The 25,981-nt window shown below is 42.9% G+C and overlaps 2 protein-coding genes across 4 annotated transcripts in view; one reads left to right on the top strand and one right to left on the bottom strand.

Moving 5' to 3' along the window:
• The window catches only part of LOC112067942 (uncharacterized), a 539,689-nt gene that overhangs the window by 403,273 nt on the left and 110,435 nt on the right, over window positions 1–25,981 (bottom strand). The gene's annotated exons all lie outside the window — the stretch shown is intronic.
• LOC111958325 (uncharacterized) lies at window positions 603–21,132 on the top strand. The gene is made up of 6 exons (XM_070437193.1): window positions 603–1,082; window positions 9,903–10,033; window positions 10,227–10,400; window positions 16,501–16,662; window positions 16,998–17,109; window positions 17,344–21,132. Exons 1-6 carry the CDS (start codon window positions 788–790, stop codon window positions 18,294–18,296), a joined length of 1,827 nt encoding a protein of 608 aa, XP_070293294.1. The 5' UTR covers window positions 603–787; the 3' UTR covers window positions 18,297–21,132.

Here is a 25,981-nt window from a genome sequence, read left to right as displayed (position 1 = left end):
CAACTGTCTAATCCCATCAGAACCCAAAATATACAATTGTTTTACTCCAATATTTGGAGACAAAGTAAATGTAAACAAGCACTATATAGCCTCAACATGGTTAAAACTAGAATTTTGATATCATAGATTTTATTTTATATTAAATACATCAGTTAAGAACAAATTCTTATTTACAATGACGACCTACCCCGGCCAAACCCGGACGACGCTGGGCCAATTATGCGCTGCCCTATGGGACTCCCAATCACGGCCGGATGTGATGGAGCCTGGATTCGAACAAGGAATTGTAGTGATGCCTCTTGCCCTGAGATGTAGTGCCTTAGACCGCTGCGCCTTAGTGGCTGGTCAGTCCTTGCATCCTTAGCTTTGTCTATGAATTTGAGAGCAGTTACATTTTCCCAACCCTATCCCTAAGCTTTTTACAGAAACAGGAGAGGGGACTTCCCTTATTGTTTCAAACACTGATTGGCGCTTTAATGTGTAACGTAATAAGCAGTACCTTATTTGGATTTCAAACAGCTCGCATACGTTTTTCATTTCACCACGCCCTTTGAGCTATGACCCCAACCAATAAGCTCCTTTCTCTTCAGTGTAAACGGAAGTGAACAGTGACCAAGAACAACTCCCACGTTAGTATTTTTATTTTTGTTACATAGACGTTTATTAACACACTGGAACAAAACATATTCATATTTTAACTGCAAGCCGTTTAATTCGTGTTGGAGACAGGACTTGCTTGATAGATGTTTTCTAAGTAACGCTAGCTAGCTGCTAACATTAGCTAACAATGCCAATGGATAACTTTAACGGTATGGGCTTTCACACTCAAATAGCCTCCATTATGGAGATGCTAGCGAATGCAGCCGTTGCAGAGATATGTACACTCGTAGACAACGACTATGCAGTGTTTCGTTTAGAAATAACTCAAAGCCAGAAAGAAAACAGGGCATTGCGGAGGAAACTACAGCTACTGGACCTGAAGGTGGCACGGGAACGCGCAGAGAGGACCATTCGAGAGCGCACCCTCGCAAGTCGTACCAGTAATGTCAAGATTCTTGACCGGTACAGAGGAATGGCAAGAGGTACATTTTGCAGAAGGCGGGGGCTGTCGCCCCGTTCTTCTCTTCATATAGCTCAGTGCCTGTTGCCCGGTTCTCCTCTGCACATGTGTTCAGATGTGTTAACCAGAATTTGGTCTTGGTCAGTTTTTGGAGAGTATGCAATAATTCCCCAGATTACTACATGACCAAAAGTATGTGGACACCTGCTTGTCGAACATCTTATTTCCAAAATCATGGGCATTAATATGGAGTTGGTCCCCCTTTGCCTCATGAGCTTAGTTCAACTGTCTAACCCAATCAGAACCCAAAATATTGTTTTATTCCAATACTTGTAAACAAAGTAAATGTAAACAAACACGATATAGCCTCAAAACATGGTTAAAACTAGAATTGTGATATAATGGATGGTCAGTCCTTGCATCCATAGCAAAGTGGTTACATTTTTCCAACCCCTTTCCTCAGCTTGACATTGCCCTGTGTAGGGTGCCGTCTTTCAAATGGGACGTTAAACGGGTGTCCTATCTGTGGTCACTAAAGATCCCATGGCACTTATCGTAAGAGTAGGGGTGTAGCTATACCCCAGGTCGTGCTGTAAATGAGAATGTGTTCTCAGTCAACTTACCTGGTAAAATAAGGGTTTAATAAATAAATAAAAAATAACAGCCTCCTCTTTTCTGCGAAAGCTTTCCACTAGATGTTCAAACATTGCTGAGGGGACTTGCATCACATTCAGCCACAAGAGCATTAATGAGATCGGGTACTGATGTTGGGCGAGTAGGCCTGGTTCGCAGTCGGCGTTCCAATTCATCCCGAAGGTGTTTGATGAGGTTGAGGTCAGGGCTCTGTGCAGACCAGTCAAGTTCTTCCACACCGATCTCGACAAACCATTTCTATATGGACCTCGCTTTGTGCACAGGGGCATTGTCATGCTGAAACTTGATAGGGCCTATCCACAAAGTTGGAAGCACATAATCGTCTAGAATGTTATTGTTAAATAAAATAAAATGTTATTTGTCACATGCGCCGAATACAACAGGTGTAGACCTTACAGTGAAATGCTTACTTACAAGCCCTTAACCAACAATGCAGTTTTAAGAAAAATACGTGTTAAGAAAGTATTTACTAAAATAAACTGAAGTACAAAAAATAGAAGAAAAATACAAAATAATTAAAGAGCAACAATAAAATAACAATGGTGAGGCTATATACAGGGGGGGCTGGTACAGAGTCAATGTGAGTGGGCACAGGTTAGTCGAGGTAATTGAGGTACTGTAATATGTACATGTAGGTAGAGATAAAGTGACTATGCATAGATAATAAACAGAGTGTAGCAGCAGTGTAAAAGGGGGGGACAATGCAAATAGTCTGGGTGGCCATTTGAATGGCTATTCAGGAGTCTTATGGCTTCAGGCTAGCAGCTGTTAAGAAGCCTTTTGGACCTAGACTTGGCGCTCCGGTACCGCTTGCCGTGCGGTAGCAGAGAGAACAGTCTTTGACTAGGGTGGCTGGAGTCTGGCAATTTTTAAGGTCTTCCTCTGACACCGCCTGGTATAGAGGTCATGGCCCCAGTGATGTACTGGCATGAAGTGATCACTGGCCCCAGTGATGTACTGGCATGAAGTTTGGCCCCAGTGATGTACTACGCTCTGTAGGACCTTGCGGTCGGAGGCCGAGCAGTTGCCATACCAGGCGGTGATGCAACCAGTCACAGATTACCGACCATTCTGTATACTTCTGGCCCTTCTTTGGACACTGTGTTAACAACACTCCAGACGAGCTTCAATGCCATACAACTCTCCTTCCGTGGCCTCCAATTGCTCTTAAATACAAGTAAAACTAAATGCATGCTCTTCAACCGTTCGCTGCCTGCACCTGCCCGCCCGTCCAACATTACTACTCTGGACGGTTCTGACTTAGAATATGTGGACAACTACAAATACCTAGGTGTCTGGTTAGACTGTAAACTCTCCTTCCAGGCTCACATCAAACATCTCCAATCCAAAGTTAAATCTGAATTGGCTTCCTATTTCGCAACAAAGTCTCCTTCACTCATGCTGCCAAACATACCCTTGTAAAACTGACCATCCTACCGTCCTCGACTTCGGCGATGTCATTTACAAAATAGTCTCCAATACCCTACTCAATAAATTGGATGCAGTCTATCACAGTGCCATCCGTTTTGTCCAAAGCCCCATATACTCCCAGCACTGCGACCTGTACGCTCTCGTTGGCTGGCTCTCGTTGGCTGGCCCTCGCTTCATACTCGTCGCCAAACCCACTGGCTCCAGGTCATCTACAAGACCCTGCTAGGTAAAGCCCCCCCTTATCTCAGCTCGCTGGTCACCAGAGCAGCACCCACCTGTAGCACCGCTCCAGCAGGTATATTCTCTGGTCACCCCCAAAACCAATTCTTCCTTTGGCCGCCTCTCCTTCAGTTCTTCCTGCTGCCAATGACTGGAACGAACTACAAAAATCTCTGAAATTGGAAACACTTATCTCCCTCACTAGCTTTAAGCACCAGCTGTCAGAGCAGCTCACAGATTACTGCACCTGTACATAGCCCATCTATAATTTAGCCCAAACAACTACCTCTCCCGCTACTGTATTTATTTATTTATTTATTTTGCTCCTTTGCACCCCATTATTTCTATCTCTACTTTGCACATTCTTCCACTGCAAATCTACCATTCCAGTGTTTTACTTGCTATATTGTATTTACTTTGCCACCATGGCCTTTTTTTGCCTTTACCTCCCTTATCTCACCTCATTTCCTCACATTGTATATAGACTTATATTTCTACTGTAATATTGACTGTATGTTTGTTTTACTCCATGTGTAACTCTGTGTTGTTGTATGTGTCGAACTGCTTTGCTTTATCTTGACCAGGTCGCAATTGTAAATGAGAACTTGTTCTCAACTTGCCTACCTGGTTAAATAAAGGTAAAATAAAATAAATGTAAATGATGGTTCAGCTGTATAACTTTTAGAGGATCTGAGGACCCATGCCAAAATATTTTCAGTCTCCTGAGGGGGAATAGGCGTTGTCGTGCCAGCATTTTCCTGGCATCCGCCAACCCAGATTCGTCCATCGGACTGCCAGATGGTGAAGCATGATTCATCACTCCAAAGAACGCGTTTCCACTGCTCCAGAGTCCAATGGCTGTGAGCTTTTCACCACTCCAGCAGACGCTTGGCATTGTGCATGGTGATCTTAGGCTTGTGTGCGGCTGCGCGGCAATGGAAACCCATTTCATGAAGCTCCCGACGAACAGTTCTTATGCTGACGTTGCTTCCAGAGGCAGTTTGGAACGCGGTAGTGAGTGTGGCAACCGAAGGACAGACGATTTTTACGTGCTTCAGCGGTCCCGTTGTGTGTCCTTGTATAACCTTAGCGGCTGAGCCGTTGTTGCTCCTAGACGTTTCATTTACATTTACATTTAAGTCATTTAGCAGACGCTCTTATCCAGAGTTTCCTGTTCACAATAACAGCACTTACAGTTGACCGGGGCAGCTCTAACAGGGCAGAAATTTGACGAATTGACTTGTTGGAAAGGTGACGATGCCACGTTGAAAGTCACTGAGCCATTCTACTGCCAATGTTTGCCATGGAGATTACATGGCTGTGTGCTTGATGTTGTACACCTGTCAGCAATGGGTGTGGCTGAAATAGCAGAGTCCACTAATTTGAAGGGGTGTCCACATACTTTTGTATATACAGTACCAGTCAAAAGTTGACACACCTACTCATTCAAGGGTTTTTCTTAATTTTTTACTATTTTCTACATTGTAGAATAATAGTGAAGACATCAAAACTATGAAATAACACATGAATCATGTAGTAACCAAAGAAATGTTAAACAAATCGAAGATTTTAGATTATTCAAAGTAGCCACCCTTTGCCTTTGACAGCTTTGCACACTCTCAACCAGCTTCAACCAGCTTCACCTGCAATGATTTTCCAACCATCTTGAAGGAGTTCCCACATATGCTGAGCACTTGTTGGCTGCTTTTCCTTTACTCTGCGGTCCAACTCATCCCAAACCATCTCATTTGGGTTGAGGTTGGGTGATTGTGGAGACCAGGTCATCTGATGCAGCACTCCATCAATCTCCTTCTTGATCAAATAGCCCTTCCACAGCCTGGAGGTGTGTTGGGTCATTGTCCTGTTGAAAACCAAATTATAGTCCCGCTAAGCACAAACCAGATGGGATGGCGTATCGCTGCAGAATGCTGTGGTAGCCATGCTGGTTAAGTGTGCCTTGAATTCTAAATAAATCACTGACAGTGTCACCAGCAAAGCACCCCCACACCATCACATGCGGAGACATCCGTTCACCAACTCTGCATCTCACAAAGCCACAGCGATCAAATTTGGACTCTTCAGACCAAAGAACAGATTTCCACTGGTCTAATGTCCTTTGCTCATGTCTTGGCCCAAACAAGTCTCTTCTTCTTATTGGTGTCCTTTAGTAGTGGTTTCTTTGCAGCAATTCGACCATGAAGGCCTGATTCACGCAGTCTCCTCTGAACAGTTGATATTGAGATGTGTCTGTTACTAGAACTCTGTGAAGCATTTATTTGGGCTGCAAATACCTATTTATTTTTTTTACCCATTTTTCCTCTCAATTTCGTGGTATCCAATTGGTAGTTACAGTCTTGTCTCATCGCTGCAACTCCTGTACAGACTTGGGAGAGGCGAAGGTCGAGAGCCGTGCGTCCTCCGAAACACAACCCAACCAAGCTGCACTGCTTCTTGACACAATGCCCGTTTAATCCGGAAGCCAGCCACACCAATGTGTGTGAGGAAATGAGGAAACACCGTACACCTGGCGACCGTGTCAGCGTGCATGCGCCCGGCCCGCCATAGGAGTCGCTAGAGCGTGATGGGACAAGGACATCCCTGCCGGCCAAACCTTCCCCTAACCCGGACAACGCTGGGCCAATTGTGGGTCTCCCGGTCGCGGTTGGCTGCAACAGAGCCTGGACACGAACCAGGATCTTTAGTGGCACTGCGACACTTGGGAGGCCCGGGGGTTGCAATTTCTGAGGCTGGTAACTCTAATGAACTTGTCCTTTGCAGCAGAGGTAACTCTGGGTCTTCCTTTCCTGTGGCGGTCCTCGTGAGAGCCAGTTTCATCATAGCGCTTGATGGTTTTTGCAACTGCACTTGACTGACCTTTGTGTCTTAAGGTAATGATGGACTGTCGTTTCTCATTGCTTATTTGAGCTGTTCTTGCGATAATATGGATTTGGTCTTTTACCAAATAGGGCTATCTTCTGTATACCACCCCTACCTTGTCACAGCACAACTGATTGGCTCAAACACATTAACTTCTTCTTATGGCTGGGGGCAGTATTGAGTAGCTTGGATGAATAAGGTGCCCAGAGTAAACGGCCTGCTACTCAGTCCCAGTTGCTAATATATGCATATTATTAGTATATTTGAATAGAAAACACTCTGAAGTTTCTAAAACTGTTTGAATGATGTCTGTGAGTATAACAGAACTCATATGGCAGGCAAAAACCTGAGAAAAAATCCAACCAGGAAGTGGGAAATCTGAAGTTGGTCGTTTTTCAACTCATTCCCTATTGAAGATACAGTGTGATATTGGTCATGTTGCACTTCCTAAGGCTTCCACTAGATGTCAACAGTCTTTAGAAACTTGTTTGAGGCTTCTACTGTAAAGGAGGGGCTCATAAGGTGTCTTTGAGTCAGTGGTCTGGCAGAGTGCCACAGGCTCGTGACGCTCGTTCACGTGAGAGGTAGCTCGCGTTCCATCGCATTTCTACAGACAGGAATTCTCCAGTTGGAACATTATTGAAGATTTATGTTGAAAACATCCTAAAGATTGATTCTATACATCGTTTGACATGTTTCTACGGACTGTAACGGAACTTTTTGACATTTCGTCTGCTCCTAGTGTACGCGCTTCGTGACTTTGGATTTGTTTACAAAACGCGCTAACAAAAGTAGCTATTTGGACATAAATGATGGACATTATCGAACAAAACAAACATTTATTGTGGAACTGGGATTCCTGGGAGTGCATTCTGATGAAGATCATCAAAGGTAAGTGAATATTTATCATGTTATTTCTGACTTCTATTGACTGCACAATATGGCGGATATCTTTTTGGCTGGTTTGGGCTCTGAGCGCCGTACTCAGATTATTGCATGGTTTGCTTTTTCCGTAAAGCTTTTTTAAAATCTGACACAGCGGTTGCATTAAGGAGAAGTGGATCTAAAATTCCATGTATAACACTTGTATCTTTGATCAACGTTTATTATGAGTATTTCTGGAAATTGATGTGGCTCTCTGCAAAATCACTGGATGTTTTTGGAACTACTGAACATAACGCGCCAATGTATACTGAGATGTTTTGATATAAGTATGAACTTTACCGAACAAAACATACATGTATTGTGTAACATGAAGTCCTATGAGTGTCATCTGATGAAGATCATCAAAGGTTAGTGATTCATTTTATCTCTATTTCTGCTTTTTGTGACTCCTGTCTTTGGCTGGAAAAATGGCTGTGTTTTTCTGTGACTTGGCAGTGACCTAACATAATCGTTTGTGGTGCTTTCGCTGTAAAGCCTTTTTGAAATCGGACACTGTGGTGGGATTAACAACAAGATTACCTTTAAAATGGTATAAGATACTTGTATGTTGGAGGAATTTTAATGATGAGATTTCTGTTGTTTGAATTTGGCACCCTGCACTTTCACTGGCTGTTGTCATATCAATCCCGTTTCTTAGCCATAAGAAGATTAAAAAAAACACTTCAACTTGGCCCAGTAAAATGGCTCTTTGGCTAACTTTGCTACAGCCTATGTGAACGAGCGTCAGCATTCTAGCTAACAACTGCTTCATCCAAAATAGATATTGTACAAAGATCACAACCAAATATAATGTTGGTGACTGTTCAAGCAATAATCAAAACAACACTAAGTGTACGACAACCCAAAAATATATTGCTGTGGTTACAACAACCAATGAATGTTTCTTTGTGGCGCTGACTGATGACTAGGAAACCTGCTTTTATTCTGCAATCTGCATCCAAAAGTTGCGCGCATCTGGTTAGAATATTCAGGGTTGGGTAGGTTACTTTCTGAATGTAATCGGGAATGAGTTACCTGTCCAAAATTGTAATCAGTAACGTAACTTTTGGATTACCCAAACTCAGTAACGTAATCTGATTACTTTCAATTACTTTTAGATGACTTTCCCCTTAAGAGGCATTAGAAGACAAAAATGAATATTACCAATTGAACGACATCTATTGCAGGATAAATCAATGCTAGAGTTTACATTGCTGGCCATAAATGGATGTTGTATTTCACTTTATGGGTTGGTTATGTAGGCTTCTTCTAACACATTGCTTTCTCCTCCATAATAATACGATTAGGCTATATGTTTACATTCAAAACCAAATTCTGTCAGATATCCAGTCATTACAATTCATTCAATACCCCTTGATCTTTAAGAATAGTACTTGGAAATATAGATTAGCCAAATTGTTTTACCTGAGCATAACACAAAAACAAAAGGACTTATTAGCTACTCTGTTTATGATTTTGTGTCATGGAGGACTGATTGGGCTCATAATTGCTTCGAGATGAAAAATAAATGCTGCTCTTAGAATGGCATGTTTTAAGCACAACTGAAAAATGCTATTTGCATGTGAAAAATGTATGCCATATGCTGCATTTGCTATAGGCCTATTGTTTACGTTTTTGTTGGTGACACTTTGATACTTTGATCATTTGCAGCTGTCTATCAAAAGTGTGCGAGTTTGAGCATACTGTATTAGCGAGCTGTTGGCTAGAGTGCACGTGCCACGATCAGAGTTTGCTATTTAATACAACAGTTTGTGACAAAACTATCGGCAGAGTTGAAAATGGGATGGAAACACATTGAACATTCAATTTTTATTCGGTATTGAAACTTAAGCGAAAGACGTGTCATCATGCACTGATTTTTATGTGAAACGAGTACGTTTGGTGGAAACACCCCTGGTGGTAAAATGAGCATACTTTCTTAATACAGATTTGAGAATATTCACATGAAACTCTGTCACCAATTGGATGGAAACATATCTATTGAGAAAACAGAAAGGTCTCAAATAATTTTCATGGTAGACCTTCAAGGTCATGGTAGACCTTACTCAATCCCCTCTCATTTGGCCCCACTTCACAGTAGAAGCATCAGACAAGGTTCTAAAGACTGTTGACATCTAGTGGAAGCCTTAGGAAGTGCAAAATGACCCATATCCCATTGTGTATTCGATAGGCGATGAGTTGAAAACCTACAAACCTCAGATTTCCCACTTCCTGGTTGGATTTTTTCTCAGGTTTTTGCCTGCCATATGAGTTATGTTATACTCACAGACATCATTCAAACAGTTTTAGAAACTTCAGAGTGTTTTCTATCCAAATAGACTAATAATATGCATATATTAGCAACTGGGACTGAGGAGCAGGCAGTTTACTCTGGGCACCTCTGGGCACCTTTTCATCCAAGCTACTCAATACTGCCCCTGCAGCCATAAGAGGTTTTAAGTATAAAGCAGTTGATTTGCGATGATGACACAAACATTATATTAAGCAGAACATTCATATGAGCCTTATAATCCAAAAGTAGTTTGAAATGCATTCATAAGAAATATGTAAATAGATTTTTGGGGGGCGGCGTTCTATGACAACTCCGCCGTGTTCTGCAACCAAATTGCGCATATCGCCCTCGTGCAGCAATGTTTGCAAACACAGAAAGGGGTCTATACCTTTGAGTAGACAATAGCTAACCTAACAACCTATTTTCCCCCAATCACTTTCTCAGGTGAAGGACATCTCACTGGAGGCCACAGGCGCTTTGAGAAGCCAGCAGGACACAATACATGGAGAGATGACCAACCAATCACTGTTGATGAGGGGAGTGGAACCTTAACCAAGCACGTGATAGAGGATAGGGTAACATTGTTCCATTAATAATTACAGTTACTTTGTAAATCAAATGTGGCTGATTTATTTCAGAAAGGCTCCACTCAGCTATTCATTTGCTTACATGTACATCTGCCATAGGGGAGCTTGTGAGACTTCCCTAGGACATTGTTATCCAATTGTACTCATGTACCAGTAATAACCTCCTCTCTTCTTGTGTCAGTCTGCAGATGCAGAGACTGCAGGTCCTGGGGTCAAGCTGGAAAGGTCTGAAGGAGAGGAAGCTCCACTGCACAGCAGAGACATCCAAACTGGAGTGGCTGGAGCGACCCCTGTAGCCACAGAGGACCCCACCACCGCCCCAGTGCAGCCCAGGACCCGACGCAGCATGACGGAGGTCAGTGGAACGCAGATTGCCATCCTCAAGTCAGAAACAGACACCCAAGGCTTTAACTGTAACACACAGGCTCTTACACACAGGATCTGACCACAGATCAGACTCAGAGAGACTGGGTCTGGGGAGACTGGGCTGTCCTCCTGGTATTTCACCAGAGCCAGAGGACGGTTCATTCCCATGGTGATGGTGACACGTTAGAAACTGGTGGTGGTGATCCTGCTTGTTCTTACACTACAGAGAAGGACCCTGGCAACATGCCCTTGGGATTAGAGACACAGACTGATTTAGAGGGGACTGGAACCGGTACAGTAGTAGTGTATACTCTGAACGGTGCCTAGATAAGAAAGGGGAGGTTATAGTGGTAGATGAAGTGACTGTGAAAGTGGAGGGTGATGCTTCTCCCATATGGAAGGCAGATAGTCACCTTGGAGACAGACACTCACAGGGCAGAGATTTCTTAGATTACAGGGAAAGCTTAGAGAAATGTCACGACCCACTCCCCTTCAAACACGTTGAGGGATCGCGACCCAGTGTCCACGCTGATGGGGCCTTCCGATTCATGCGGCCATGTCCTTTTCGATCAGGTATTGGACTCAAGCGACATGCCTAGAGCTCAGGCTCAGGGAGTCGGAGCCACATCAGGCAATCGTAAAGAGAACGGGTCTTCTGCATGTTCTGTAACAATGGCTTCAGCTGCCCCCAGAAGGTGGAGATCCACAAGAGGGTCCATACGGGAGAAACCCTACAGCTGTACACAGTGTCACATGCGCTTCGTTGAAGCTGGCACCCTGAAGAAGTATCAGAGGGTCCACACAGGGATGAAACGCTACAGCTGCCCCCACTGTGAGAAGCGGTTCTGCCACCAGCACCATCTGAAGAGGCACCTGAAGGTCCACACGGGAGAAAGGTCGTTCGCCTGTACGCTAAGGGAATGGAAAATAAGTCTGGAAACAAAGCAGATTGGCAAACATTCAATAAATTGACAAATCATGTAACTAAACTAAACAAAAAGAAGAAGAAACTATACAATGGAACAAATATCAATTATATAAAGAATTATAATAAAAAGCTTTGGAGTTCTTAAATGAAATTCTAGGCATTAAAGCTAACTCGGCTCCATCCTTCATTGAGGCTGATGGCTCATTCATAACAAAACCCTTTGATATTGCCAACCACTTTAATAACTTTTTTGTTGACAAGATTAGCATGACATGCAAACAAGAAATGCTGAGCCTTCATATTCATGCATAACACACCAAATTATGAAAGACAAGCGCTGTAGCTTTGAATCCCGCAAAGTTAGTGTGGAAGAGATTTTTTTTTTAATGTGCGATCTATAAATAAGGACAAACCACCTGGAACTGACTACCTGGATGGTAAATTACTGAGATTTGTTGCGGAATATATTGCGACTCCTATTTTCCAGATATTCAATCTAAGCCTAGAAGACAGAGTGTGCCCTCAGGCCTGGAGGGAGGCAAAGGTCATACCGCTGCCCAAAGATAGCAAAGCACCTTCAATCAAATACAATGTTATTTTACAGAAAACAAATTAACAACAGACTTTCAGCATGCTTATAGGGAAGGGCACTCAACATACTCGGCACTGACACGACTGATGATTGGCTGAAAGAAATTGTTAAGAAGGTTGTGGGAGTTGTTATGTTAGACTTTGATATCATTGATCATAACATATTGCTGAAAAAACTTAGGTGTTATGGATTAATATCCTCTGCCTTATCATGGATGGACAGTTACCAATCCAATAGAACACAGAGGGTTTTCTTTAATGGAAGCCTCTCTAATGCAAATTTGATTTTGTGTGGTGTACCGCAGGGCAGCCGGCTTGGACCATTATTGTTTTCTGTGTTTACTAATGATCTTCCACTGACTTTGAATAAAGCCTGTTTGTCCATGTACAATGACGACTCAACAGTATACACTGCGGGTGTAAAATAAATAACTGACACCCTTAACATAGAGCTCCAGTCAGTTTTAGAATGGGTAACTAGCAATAGTCTGGTGCTAAATATCTCAAAAAACGAAAATCATAATTTCTGGTAAAAATCGCTGGCTCAACCCTAAACCTCATTTGGATCTATTATTGAATAATGTGGCAATTGAGCAAGTTGAAGAGACTAAACTGCTGGGTATCACTCTAGATAGCAAGCTATCATGGTCAAAACATATAGACTCAATAGTTACTAAAATGGGAAGGCGTTACTCTGCTTTCTTGATATCTCAGTCAACCAGACAGGTCCTACAGGTCCAAGTTTTGTCGCACCTAGACTACTTTCCTGTTGTGTGGTCAGGTGCAGCAAAGAAGAACATAGGCAAATTGCAGTTGGTCCAAAACAGAGCAGCAGGTATTGCACTTAGATGTACACAGAGGGCGAATGTCAAAGTTGAGGAGAGATTGACTACATCACTGTTGGTCTTTGTGCAAGGTGTTGATGCGTTGAAGGTACCGAACTATCTGTTCAAGCAGTTGGCACACAGTGCGGACACTTATCGGTATCACACAAGACATGCAACCGGAGGTCTCTTCACAGTCTCCAGGTCTGTGAAGATTATCTATATTATGTATTTTATTTGTTGTGTTTCCTGCTTGGACCCCAGGAAGAGTCACCGCTGCCTTGACAGCAGCTCATTGAGGATCCTAATAAAATACAAAATAAAAAAGTAAACCGCAGTAGTGTGTCCTTTTCTGCAACAACTAAGAGCGTTGAAGCTCAGACATTGTGTGATATATAAGGCACATATATATATATATATATATATATATATATATATATATATATACAGTGAGGGAAAAAAGTATTTGATCCCCTGCTGATTTTGTACGTTTGCCCACTGACAAAGAWATTATCAGTCTATAATTTTAATGGTAGGTTTATTTGAACAGTGAGAGACAGAATAACAACAAAAATATCCAGAAAAATGCATGTCAAAAATGTTATAAATTGATTTGCATTTTAATGAGGGAAATAAGTATTTGACCCCTTCTCAATCAAAAAGATTTCTGGCTCCCAGGTGTCTTTCATACAGGTAACGAACGGAGATTAGGAGCACACTCTTAAAGGGAGTGCTCCTAATCTCAGTTTCTTACCTATATAAAAGACACTTGTCCACAGAAGCAATCAATCAATCAGATTCCAAACTCTCCACCATGGCCAAGACCAAAGAGCTCTCCAAGGATGTCAGGGACAAGATTGTAGACCTACACAAKGCTGGAATGGGCTACAAGACCATCGCCAAGCAGCTTGGTGAGAAGGTGACAACAATAATTCTGTGATTATTCGCAAATGGAAGAAACACAAAAGAACTGTCAATCTCCCTCAGCCTGAGGCTCCATGCAAGATCTCACCTCGTGGAGTTGCAATGATCATGAGAACGGTGAGGAATCATCCCAGAACTACACAGTAGGATCTTCTCAATGATCTCAAGGCAGCTGGGACCATAGTCATCAAGAAAACAATTGGTAACACACTATGCCGTGAAGGACTGAAATCCTGCAGCGCCCGCAAGGTCCCCCTGCTCAAGAAAGCACATATACATGCCCGTCTGAAGTTTGCCAATGAACATCTGAATGATTCAGAGGACAACTGGGTGAACGTGTTGTGGTCAGATGAGACCAAAATTGAGTTTTTTGGCATCAACCCAACTTGCCGTGTTTGGAGGAGGAGGAATGCTGCCTATGACCCCAAGAAACCATCCCCACCGTCAAACATGGAGGTGGAAACATTATGCTTTGGGGGTGTTTTTCTGCTAAAGGGACAGGACAACTTCACCGCATCAAAGGGACGATGGACGGGGCCATGTACCGTCAAATCTTGGGTGAAAACCTCCTTCCCTCAGCCAGGGTATTGAAAATGGGTCGTGGATGGGTATTCCAGCATGACAATGACCCAAAACACACGGCCAAGGCAACAAAGGAGTGGCTCAAGAAGAAGCACATTAAGGTCCTGGAGTGGCCTAGCCAGTCTCCAGACCTTATTCCCATAGAAAATCTGTGGAGGGAGCTGAAGGTTCGAGTTGCCAAACGTCAGCCTCGAAACCTTAATGACTTGAAGAAGATCTGCAAAGAGGAGTGGGACAAAATCCCTCCTGAGATGTGTGCAAACCTGGTGGCCAACTACAAGAAACGTCTGACCCTCTGTGATTGCCAACAAGGGTTTTGCCACCAAGTACTAAGTCATGTTTTGCAGAGGGGTCAAATACTTATTTCCCTCATTAAAATGCAAATCAATTCATAACATTTTTGACATGCGTTTTTCTGATTTTTTGTTGATATTCTGTCTCTCACTGTTCAAATAAACCTACCATTAAATTATAGACTGATCATTTCTTTGTCAGTGGGCAAACGTACAAAATCAGCACGGGATCAAATACTTTTTTCCCTCACTGTATACTATATATATATATATATATATATATATATATATATAAAAGCCTAAAAAGTCTAACATATTGTGTTTGTAGTGTGTAAGTTATATGATGATCACAAATGCCTATTTCATTATTTCCATTCAACTACTTAATGTTTTTCCCAAGATGCTTTTAATGACAAAATTAATGTAGTTTATCAAGTTCATGCAGAATTGTAGTTGAGACATGTATGTGGGTTTCAGATGGTGTATTCAAAACTTGTTTATGTTTAATAAACACAAAATGGGACTTTTCATTCTAAGACTTCCATTGACAGTCTCTTTAGTATACATCACATCTGATCTCACCCTATTCTGCATACACCCGACAGTAGTTTTATCTTTATAATCAATATACACTTACTAAATATACCTACACATACCCACACACTAACAAACACCTACTGTACACCTCAAAATAGTTTAGTCAGGTTTGTCTGATGATGACTTTTGACTTATCATAGCTGACTTATTTACCCACAACATCATATTTACACTGAGTGCACAATACATTAGGAACCACATCCTAATATTGAGTTTCACCCCCTTTTGCCCTATTAACAAATCAAATCAAATACATTTTTATTGGTCACATACACATGGTTAGCAGATGTTATTGAGTGTAGCGAAATGCTTGTGCTTCTAGTTCTGACAGTGCAGTAATATCTAACAAGTAATCTAACAATTCCCCAACAACTACCTAATACACACAAATCTAAGTAAAGTGATGGAAAAACTTCAATTTGTAGGGGCATGGACTCTACAAGGCATCTACAAGCATTCCACAGGGATGCTGGCCCATGTTGACTCCAATGCTTCCGACAGTGTCAAGTTGGCTGGATGTCCTTTGGGTGGTGGACCATTCTGTTGAGTGTGAAAAACCCAGCAGCGTTGCAGTTCTTGACACACTCAAACTGGTGCGCCTGGCACCTACTACCATACCCCTTTCAAAGGCACTTACATCCTTTGTCTTGCCCATTCACCCTCTGATTGGCACACATACACAATCCATGTGTCAATTATCTCAAGGTTTGAAAATAATTTCTTTAACTTGTCTCCTCCCCTTCATCGACACTGATTGAAGTGGATTTAACAAGTGACATCAAGAAGGGATCCTAGCTTTCACCTGGTCAGTCTATGTCATGGAAAGAGCGGGTGTTCCTAATGTTTTGTACACTCAGTTTAAGTCCACCTTGATGGTTTTAACAACAACAAAGCAACAGTAAACATGTCGAGACAGGAGATCTGCTTGTTCAACTTTTGGAATTTCAGTTGATTGCTATAGCGCCCTCTTGGGCCAATCAGTGTCATTTTGTAAGTGCCAGGGCCCGGTTTCCCAAAATGGTGCTAATGATGAACTTAGCCTTAAGATGCTTTTGGGAAACTGGGCCCAGATCTCTATGGCAAGATGTTTCATTAATCCAACTTTAGTCAAATTCGGGCCAGTGGTGTCTGAGATATTGCGTGTGACTAACGTGCATACAGAGACAGTTCCATAGTCCCCTCTCTCCGATTTCATCGTGGGGGACAATGAAGTAATTCTGTAACTACAGTATAGGACTCAAACATAGTGGGGATGGGTAAACACTCCATGTTGAAAGTGTGTTTATTATCTGTGTGTATGTACCTGAGGGAGTGTATGTCTGTGTAATCTGTATCACCTTTCTCTTCCAGGAGGAGGGTCCAGAGGTGCTTTTGGTGAAGGATGAGGGGTGTGAGGAGGGTCTGGGGAACCATGAGGGGACCATGGTCATGGAGGACAACCAGACTACACCTCCTCCTGAACCCACAGAGGAACCAGCTGAGCAGCACAGGACCACATACAGTCTCACTGAGGTGAGCCCACTGTGAACTACTGTCTGATACTAGGATCAATTTTGCCTTTTAGATCATAATGAATAAGACTATATAGACTATATACATGATCCTTGATCAGTATTTCTACTCTGAGACTCTTTGTGGATACGGGTCCAGGTCTTGATTAATTTTGTATGAAGTGTGGGACCATGCCTTTGAATTATCAAACCATTAGTGTCAAGTAATCAATTCAACTAACACGTTTACATAGTACTCATAGCAATCCCTCATTGCCCAATCAGAAGATGCTCCATAGCAGGGTGCTCATATCAGATTTCTTGATCCAACATCCTCTCACTCTGTATCTCTTACAGTCAGTAGACATGGAGGATGGGAAGATTGATCTGCTGCTAGTCAAAGAGGAGACAATAGAAGACGGACCAGAGAGCATTGATCTGCTGAGTCAACTAAAGATGGGGGAGCAAGGTAAGGGACAAATACATATAGCTTACATACAGTAATAGAGCGTCAATGGGAATAGTGGCTAGCTATTATTTTTTTCATTTTCTTCATTCATCAAATTCAATCAATTCAACTTATGTTTACATACAAAAACACATATAATGTATGAAATTGACCAGGTAATTGCAAAAAAAAAAAATCCATATGTAGAGTTCTCTGCCATGTTTATAAAGTCTATTTTCTAACCTCTTCCTGCAGGTGGTTGGCTGGAGGCTAACAGAGGAGACTGGGTAGCCATCTTAGATTCCCCCTACCAGGAAGGTGCAGCCAAGGGGCCTGGGGACAACATCACTGAGCAGGCGAGGACCAGAGGCGACATAGTGGAAGTCAGTGGATGGGACAGCGTCCTCAACTCTGGGCTGGGGAACAACACTGTTAACCACAACCAGAAACAGACAGTCGGACACAAAACAATGTCCGAACTTAGTCTCCATGACAACAGACTGGCTGAGACCAGGGCGAGGCGTAGATTTGGAGGTGTCCCTATTCGGCTGGCGAGAACAGACACAGACTCGGCTAGCGATGCTCCATCCTGCTCCTATAGTTGTGATTCAGAGAGACTGATGGCGCTTCAGGTTAACCCCGTAACAGGTGCTGCCTTCAGCCTGCCTTCTATAGGATCTATCAACTGGAACATGGACCCTGCGACAACACAGACACTCCCTGGCCTTCGTCCTCCTCACACTCTGCTAATGTTAAACCAGACCTCAGACAATGCCAGTGCCTCAACACTAAATGGCTACACAAGCCCATTGACAACTGAGAGTAGTAGAGATGGAATCAGTAAAGGTGGCAGCGCCAAGGAGAAGCGCTTCCCGTGTTCGTTCTGTGGGAAAGCCTTCAGTTTCCCCAAACAGGTGGAGATCCACCAGAGGATGCACACGGGGGAGAAACCATTCGGCTGCCAACTGTGCCGGGCCAGTTTCTCCGATTCGTCCAACCTGAAGAGGCACCAGAGGGTCCACACAGGGGAGAAACCCCACAGCTGCCCCCAGTGTGAGAAGAGGTTCTCCCGCCAGGACCAGCTGAAGATGCACCTGAAGGTCCACACGGGAGAGAGGCCGTTCGCCTGTACGCACTGTGGGAAGAGGTTCTCAGAGAGGAGCTACCTCAGAATACACCAGCAGAAAATGCACATGGCCCATGTATAGAGTATAGTGACATGTAATGTAGTATTAGTAAGTTTGTTAATTCTGTTGGTGTTGGATGTAGAAGGAACTGGATGTGTTGAACTGAGGAAAGAATTAGTAGATGAAATGGTGGTGATGGTGTCTGTAAAAATGCTTCACTGATGAAAAGGGACAACCTTGTCCTGTTGTTTGAATTTTGGTGTTTTATAATGAGGAAATGTTTACTTGACATGAAGCTGTGTGTAATGTAATGTTAAACCTTTTCCAAATTATTCTAAAATGAATTTGATCAAAGTGAGGGTACCAGATTTACAGAAAAGGTAAAGTGTTACCTTACAAAAACCCTTGATTTCAATGTTCAACAAATCATACAACTCTTTTTAATGACTCATTTTAAAGCAGTCTTTTTAATTACATTTTTTTAATCATCACTTTGTCTAATAATTCACTGTGTGTTTATTTTTTTAATAGAATGCCAAAATATATTTTTTATAATTTATTTCCCTGAGACTCCACCGAAATGCTTAGTCTGATCGTGTGGAGATTAGGAATCAAATTTGAATATGAAATGATATATTTACATACACAGTCCTGATTGGCTGATAGGAGGGGTCTAGATATCTTCCACAGGTGTGTAGGCTACTTTGTCTTGTCATCAAAACAAAAGTAATCTTAATATCATTGTTGTACGTTTTCCAATAGGTCACCAGAAGATGCAGGACCAGAACAGACTTTTTGCATGGTGGACCATCCTGGCCTATACCCTATCTGCCGTGTACTGTAGATAGAGTGGGGAGAACAAGTATTTGATACACTGCCGATTTTGCAGGTTTTCCTACTTACAAAGCATGTAGAGGTCTGTCATTTTTATCATAGGTACACTTCAACTGTGAGAGACGGAATCTAAAACAAAAATCCAGAAAATCACATTGTATGATTTTAAGTAATTCATTTGCATTTTATTGCATGACATAAGTATTTGATCACCTACCAACCAGTAAGAATTCCGGCTCTCACACACCTGTTAGTTTTTCTTTAAGAAGCCCTCCTGTTCTCCACTCGTTACCTGTATTAACTGCACCTGTTGAACCGTTACCTGTATAAAAGACACCTGTCCACACACTCAAACAAACAGACTCCAACCTCTCCACAATGGCCAAGACCAGAGAGCTGTGTAAGGACATCAGGGATAAAATTGTAGACCTGCACAAGGCTGGGATGGGCTACAGGACAATAGGCAAGCAGCTTGGTGAGAAGGCAACAACTGTTGGCGCAATTATTTTAAAAATTGAAGAAGTTCAAGATGACGATCAATCACCCTCAGTCTGGGGCTCCATGCAAAGATCTCACCTCGTGTGGCATCAATGATCATGAGGAAGGTGAGGGATCAGCCCAGAACTACACGGCCTGGTCAATGACCTGAAGAGAGCTGGGACCACAGTCTCAAAGAAAACCATTAGTAACACACACGCCGTCATGGATTAAAATCCTGCAGCGCACGCAAGGTCCCCCTGCTCAAGCCAGCGCATGTCCAGGCCCGTCTGAAGTTTGCCAATGACCATCTGGATGATCCAGAGGAGGAATGGGAGAAGGTAATGTGGTCTGATGAGACAAAAATAGAGCTTTTTGGTCTAAACTCCACTCGCCGTGTTTGGAGGAAGAAGAAGGATGAGTACAACCCCAAAAACACCATCCCAAAAAGTCCGTATTGAAAGTCCGTATTGCCCAGCGACAGCCCCGAAACCTGAAGGATCTGGAGAAGGTCTGTAAGGAGGAGTGGGCCAAAATCCCTGCTGCAGTGTGTGAAAACCTGGTCAAGAACTACAGGAAACGTATGTTTCTGTTTCTCTGTAATTGCAAACAAAGGTTTCTGTACCAAATATTAAGTTCTGCTTTTCTGATGTATCAAATACTTATGTCATGCAATAAAATGCAAATGAATTACTTAAAAATCATACAATGTGATTTTCTGGATTTTTGATTTTAGATTCCGTCTCTCACAGTTGAAGTGTACCTATGATAAAAATTACAGACCTCTACATGCTTTGTAAGTAGGAAAACCTGCAAAATCGGCAGTGTATCAAATACTTGTTCTCCCCACTGTATGTGGTAGTGGTGGAGTAGGGGCCTGAGGGCACACAGTGTGTTGTAAAGTCTGAAATCTGTGAATGTGTTGTAATGTTTTTATTGTATAAACTGCCTTAATTTTGATGAACCCCAGGCAGCAGCTAATGGGGATCCATAATAAATGAAACAATTATTATTTACAGGGCAGACTATATGGTATAATCTTCAGTATCATCAATAAAGCATAGAATCAATCAGATCAAGCGTTAACTGGCGATACCTGATGTTTTTGTGGTGTCGGAGGTGGAACTGCGTTGCAGCTGTCAAATCGGTGAGCAGCTGCTCTTGTGATTATGGTCACGAAGCCACACCCGCCCCCTCGAGTTAGTTCAAAACAAGAAAGTGTAGGCTATGTAGAAATAATTACATTCAAATTGAAAAATCATTCAACTAAATAATGAGGATCTCTATCATCCTAATCGAGGTGTAGATTACATTTTACATTCCAGTGTTCAAACTTGTAAACAAGGCTGCATATTATTTCTGTTACTGCGACTCCGTGCAGCTAATGGCAATGTCCGCTTTAGTTATAATGCTAGGAGCCCCTTGTGGATTTGACAGCTCTAACACAGTTCCACCTCCGACACCACCAAAACAACCGCTATGTGAATGTCGACAAATATTTACGAACTAGACTTTGTGATGATACTGGAGATGATAACTGATTTACATTTTTCGAATGAATACACATTTTGGAATGTTTTGCTGTTGAAAGTAAATAAAGAAACCAGACTGCAATGAAAGATTGTTGTCATTCTTCATAAATGATCCTTTCAGTTATTGACATAACATAATGAACATAATAAACAGATCATAAACACGGTAATGATAGTCCAAATCATGGCATGAAAGTGTCTTTTCAAGTTATGTGCTCAAGCCAGACGGATTTCCAGGATGTGTACTCAAAAGCATGTGCGGACCGACTGGCAAGTGGCTTCACTGACATTTCCAATCTCTCCCTGACCGAGTCTGTAATACCTACATGTTTCAAACAGACCACCATAGTCCCTGTGCCCAAGAAAGCCAAGGTAACCTGCCTAAATGATTACGGCCCCGTAGCACTCACGTCGGTGAGCCATGAAGTGCTTTGAAATGCTGGTCATGGCTCACATCAACCATCATGCCAGAAACCCGAGACCCACTCCAATTTGCATACTGCCCCAACAGATCCACAGATGACGCAATCTCAATCGCACTCCACATTACCCTTTCCCACCTGGACATAATGAATACCTATGTGAGAATGCTGTTCATTGACTACAGCTCAGCGTTCAACACCATAGTGCCCACGAAGCTCATCACTAAGCTAAGGACCCTGGGACTAAACACCTCCCTCTGCAACTGGATCTTGGACTTCCTGACAAGCCGCCCCCAGGTGGTAAGGGTAGGCAACAACACATCTGCCATGCTAATCCTCAACACTGGGGTCCCTCAGAGGTGTGTGCTTAGTCCCCTCCTGTACTCACTGTTCACCCACGACTGCGTAGCCAAGCACGACTCCAACACCATCACTAAGTTTGCTGATGACACAACACTGGTAGGCCTGATCACCGACAACGGTGAGACAGCTTATAGGGAGGAGGTCAGATACCTGGCAGTGTGGTGCCAGGACAACAACCTCTCCCTCAATGTGAGCAAGACAAAGGAGCTGATCGTGGACTATAGGAAAAGGAGGGCCGAACAGGCCCCCATTAACATCGACGGGGCTGTAGTAGAGCGGGTTGAGGGTTTCAAGTTCCTTGGTGATCACATCACCAACAAACTATCATGGTCCAAACACACCAAGACAGTTGTGAAGAGGGCACGACAACACCTTTTCCCCCTCAGGAAACTGAAAAGATTTGGCATGGGTCCCCAGATCTTCAAAACGTTATACAGCTGCACCATCGAGAGCATCCTGACCGGTTGCATCACCGCCTGGTATGGCAACTGCTCGGCATCTGACCGTAAAGCACTACAGAGGGTAGTGCGTATGGCCCAGTACATCACTGGGGCCAAGCTTCCTGACATCCAGGACCTATATTCTAGGTGGTGTCAGAGGAAGGCCCAAAAAATTGTCAAAGACTCCAGTCACCCAAGTCATAGACAGTTCTCTATGCTACCTCACGGCAAGCGGTACCTGAGCATCAAGTCTAGGACCAAAAGGCTCATTAACAGCTTCTACCCCACAAGCCATAAGACTGCTGGACAATTAAGCCACTCAGACTATTTACATTGACTCCCCCCCACACACAATTTTTTGTGTTACCTTTTGATTTTATTTATTTATTTTCACTTTAGATTATTTAGTAAATATTTTCTTAACTCTATTTCTTGAACTGCATTGTTGGTTAAGGGCTTGTAAGTAAGCATTTCACGGTAAGTTCTACACCTGTTGTATTCGGCGCATGTGACAAATACAATTTGGTTTGATTTGATTTGAAGCCTGTAATGTGTTCTTGTGAGAGGTAAACAGATTATGGTGAAAGTAACAGGGGGTTAGCTAAACATAATCAGATAGGAGGTATAGAGCAGCAACAGAGTAGTCATCGATGGTATAAAGTACAAAAAAGTAGGGGTTTTATTTACATTGTTATCACCAGATTTCTCCAACACTGACATTACTATACACAACTATAATCTCATCCTGTGACAGGAAAGGTGGAAGAGTTAGTATGTCACACTTATTGCACACACATAATTACATTTAGCTTCTCAACAAGAACTTGCTTGGCTTTAAGAGCTTTGCACACCTGGATTGGACAATATTTGTCCATAATTAATTTTTTATTCTTCAAGCTCAAGATCATTTTTAAGTCTTGCCATAGATTTTCAAGCCGATTTAAGTTAAAACTGTAACTAGGCCACTCAGGAACATTCAACGTCGTCTTGGTAAGCAACTCCAGTGTATATGTGGCCTTGAGATTTAGGTAGTTGTCCTGCTGAAAGGTGAATTCCCAGTGTCTGTTGGAAAGCAGACCAAACCATGTTTTCCTCTAGGATTTTGCCTGTGCCTAGCTCTATTACCTTTCTTTTTATCCTAAAAAAAACTCCCTAGTCCTTGCCGATGACAAGTATACCCATAACATGATGCAGCCACCACCATGCTTCCTCTTGAAACTTCCTCTTGAATTTGCAGACGTGTTGCTGTGCGTTTTGTTGCTGTGCGTTTTGTTGCCAACCTTACTTTGCTAGCTGACAACTTTAAGTTTTTTTTTCTTTTAACTTTTTAATTACCGTTTATATTTTTAGTTTTTCCATCACAACTTTTTTCCCTCATTCAACTTTTTCACTCCGGACGCTTTATCTGGACATGGTTCGTCAGTCTAGTTACTTTGCAACAGTATCAAAAAATTTTGGTGTTCTTATTTTCCTCAATTAAGTTGGAAAAGTAGGATGATCGAGCAGCAGTGAGGGCTCTTCGATACTGCACGGTACTGTCTTTCCAAGCTAGTCGGAAGATTTCCAGTTTGGTGTGGCGCCATTTTCCGTTCCAATTTTCTGGAAGCTTGCTTCAGAGCTCGGGTATTTTCTGTATACCAGGGGCTAGTTTCTTATGACAAATGTTTTTCGTTTTTAGGGGTGCAACTGCATCTAGGGTATTGCGCAAGGTTAAATTGAGTTCCTCAGTTAGGTGGTTAACTGATTTTTGTCCTCTGACGTCCTTGGGTAGGCAGAAGGAGTCTGGAAGGGCATCAAGGAATTTTGTGTTGTCTGAGAATTTATAGCACGACTTTTGATGCTCCTTGGTTGGGGTCTGAGCAGATTATTTGTTGCGATTGCAACGTAATAAAATGGTGGTCCGATAGTCCAGGATTATGAGGAAAACATTAAGATCTACAACATTTATTCCATGGGACAAAACTAGGTCCAGAGTAAGACTGTGGCAGTGAGTAGGTCCAGAGACATGTTGGACACAACCCACTGAATTGATGATGGCTCCGAAAGCCTTTTGGAGTGGGTCTGTGGACTTTTCCATATGAATATTAAATCACCAAAAATTTTGAATATGATCTGCTATGACTACAAGGTCGATAGGAATTCGGGAACTCAGAGAGGAACGCTGTATATGGCCCAGGAGGCCTGTAAACAGTAGCTATAAAAGTGATTGAGTAGGCTGCATAGATTTCATGACTAGAAGCTCAAAAGACGAAAACGTCATTTTTGTTTTTGTAAATTGAAATTTGCTATCGTAAATGTTAGCAACACCTCCGCCTTTGCGGATGCACGGGGATATGGTCCATAGTGTAACCAGGAGGTGAGGCCTCATTTAACACAGTAAATTATCAGGCTTAAGCCATGTTTCAGTCAGGCCAATCACATCAAGATTATGATCAGTGATTAGTTCATTGACTATAACTGCCTTTGAAGTGAGGGATCTAACATTAAGTAACCCTATTTTGAGATGTGAGGTTCACGATCTCTTTTCAATAATGGCAGGAATGGAGGAGGTCTTTATCCTAATGAGATTGCTAAGGCGAACACCGCCATGTTTTAGTTTTGCCCAACCTAGTCGAGGCACAGACACAGTCTCAATGGGGATGGCTGAGCTGACTACACTGACTATGCTAGTGGCAGACTCCACTAAGCGGGCAGGTTGGCTAACAGCCTGCTGCCTGGCCTGCACCCTATTTCATTGTGGAGCTAGAGGAGTTAGAGCCCTGTCTATGTTGGTAGATAAGATGAGAGCCCCCCTCAGCTAGGATGGAGTCCGTCACTCCTCAGCAGGTCAGGCTTGGTCCTGTTTGTGGGTGAGTCCCAGAAAGAGGGCCAATTATCTACAAATCCTATCTTTTGGGAGGGCAGAAAACAGTTTTCAACCAGCGATTGAGTTGTGAGATCTGCTGTAGAGCTCGTCACTCCCCCTAACTGGGAGGGGCAGAGACAATTACTCGATGCCGACACATCTTTCTAGCTGATTTACACGCTGAAGCTATGTTGTGCTTGGTGACCTCTGACTGTTTCATCCTAACATCGTTGGTGCCGACGTGGATAACAATATCTCTATACTCTCTACACTCGCCAGTTTTAGCTTTAGCCAGCACCATCTTCAGATTAGCCTTAACGTCGGTAGCCCTGCCCCCTGGTAAACAGTGTATGATCGCTGGGTGATTCGTTTTAAGTCTATACTGCGGGTAATGGAGTCGCCAATGCCTAGGGTTTTCAATTTTGTCAGAGCTAATGGTGGGAGCCTTCGGCGTCTCAGACCCCGTAACGGGAGGAGTAGAGACAAGAGAAGACTCGGCCTCAGACTCCGACTCGCTACTTAATGGGGGAAACCGGTTGAAAGTTTCTGTCGGCTGAATGAGCGACACCAGTTGAGCATTCTACAGCATTTCCCTCCAGAAGCCATGAGAAAGTTGTCCGGCTGTGGGGACTGTGCGGGGGGGTTTATTACTACTATCTGTACTTACTGGTGCACAGACCCTGTTTCATCCTTTCCTACACTGAATTACCCTTGCCTAACGATTGCGTCTGAAGCTGGGCTTGCAGCACAGCTATCCTCGCCGTAAGGCGATCGTTCTCCTGTATATGAGTACAGCGACTGCAATTAGAAGACATCATGTTAATGTTACTACTTAGCTTCGCTGTTGAAAGTG

The sequence above is a fragment of the Salvelinus sp. IW2-2015 genome, linkage group LG34, assembly GCF_002910315.2.
Source record: "Salvelinus sp. IW2-2015 linkage group LG34, ASM291031v2, whole genome shotgun sequence".
In the NCBI taxonomy this organism is placed as follows: Eukaryota; Metazoa; Chordata; class Actinopteri; order Salmoniformes; family Salmonidae; genus Salvelinus; species Salvelinus sp. IW2-2015.
This window is presented reverse-complemented; position numbering and strand designations above follow the sequence as displayed.

Bases quoted from the DNA above. Each gene is read 5' to 3' on its own strand.
- LOC111958325 (XM_070437193.1), top strand. From the start codon at position 788: ATGCCAATGGATAACTTTAACGGTATGGGCTTTCACACTCAAATAGCC. The intron at 10,401-16,500 runs GTCAGTGGAACG...TTTCTCTTCCAG, and splicing joins CCCGACGCAGCATGACGGAG to GAGGAGGGTCCAGAGGTGCT. The intron at 16,663-16,997 runs GTGAGCCCACTG...TATCTCTTACAG, and splicing joins CCACATACAGTCTCACTGAG to TCAGTAGACATGGAGGATGG.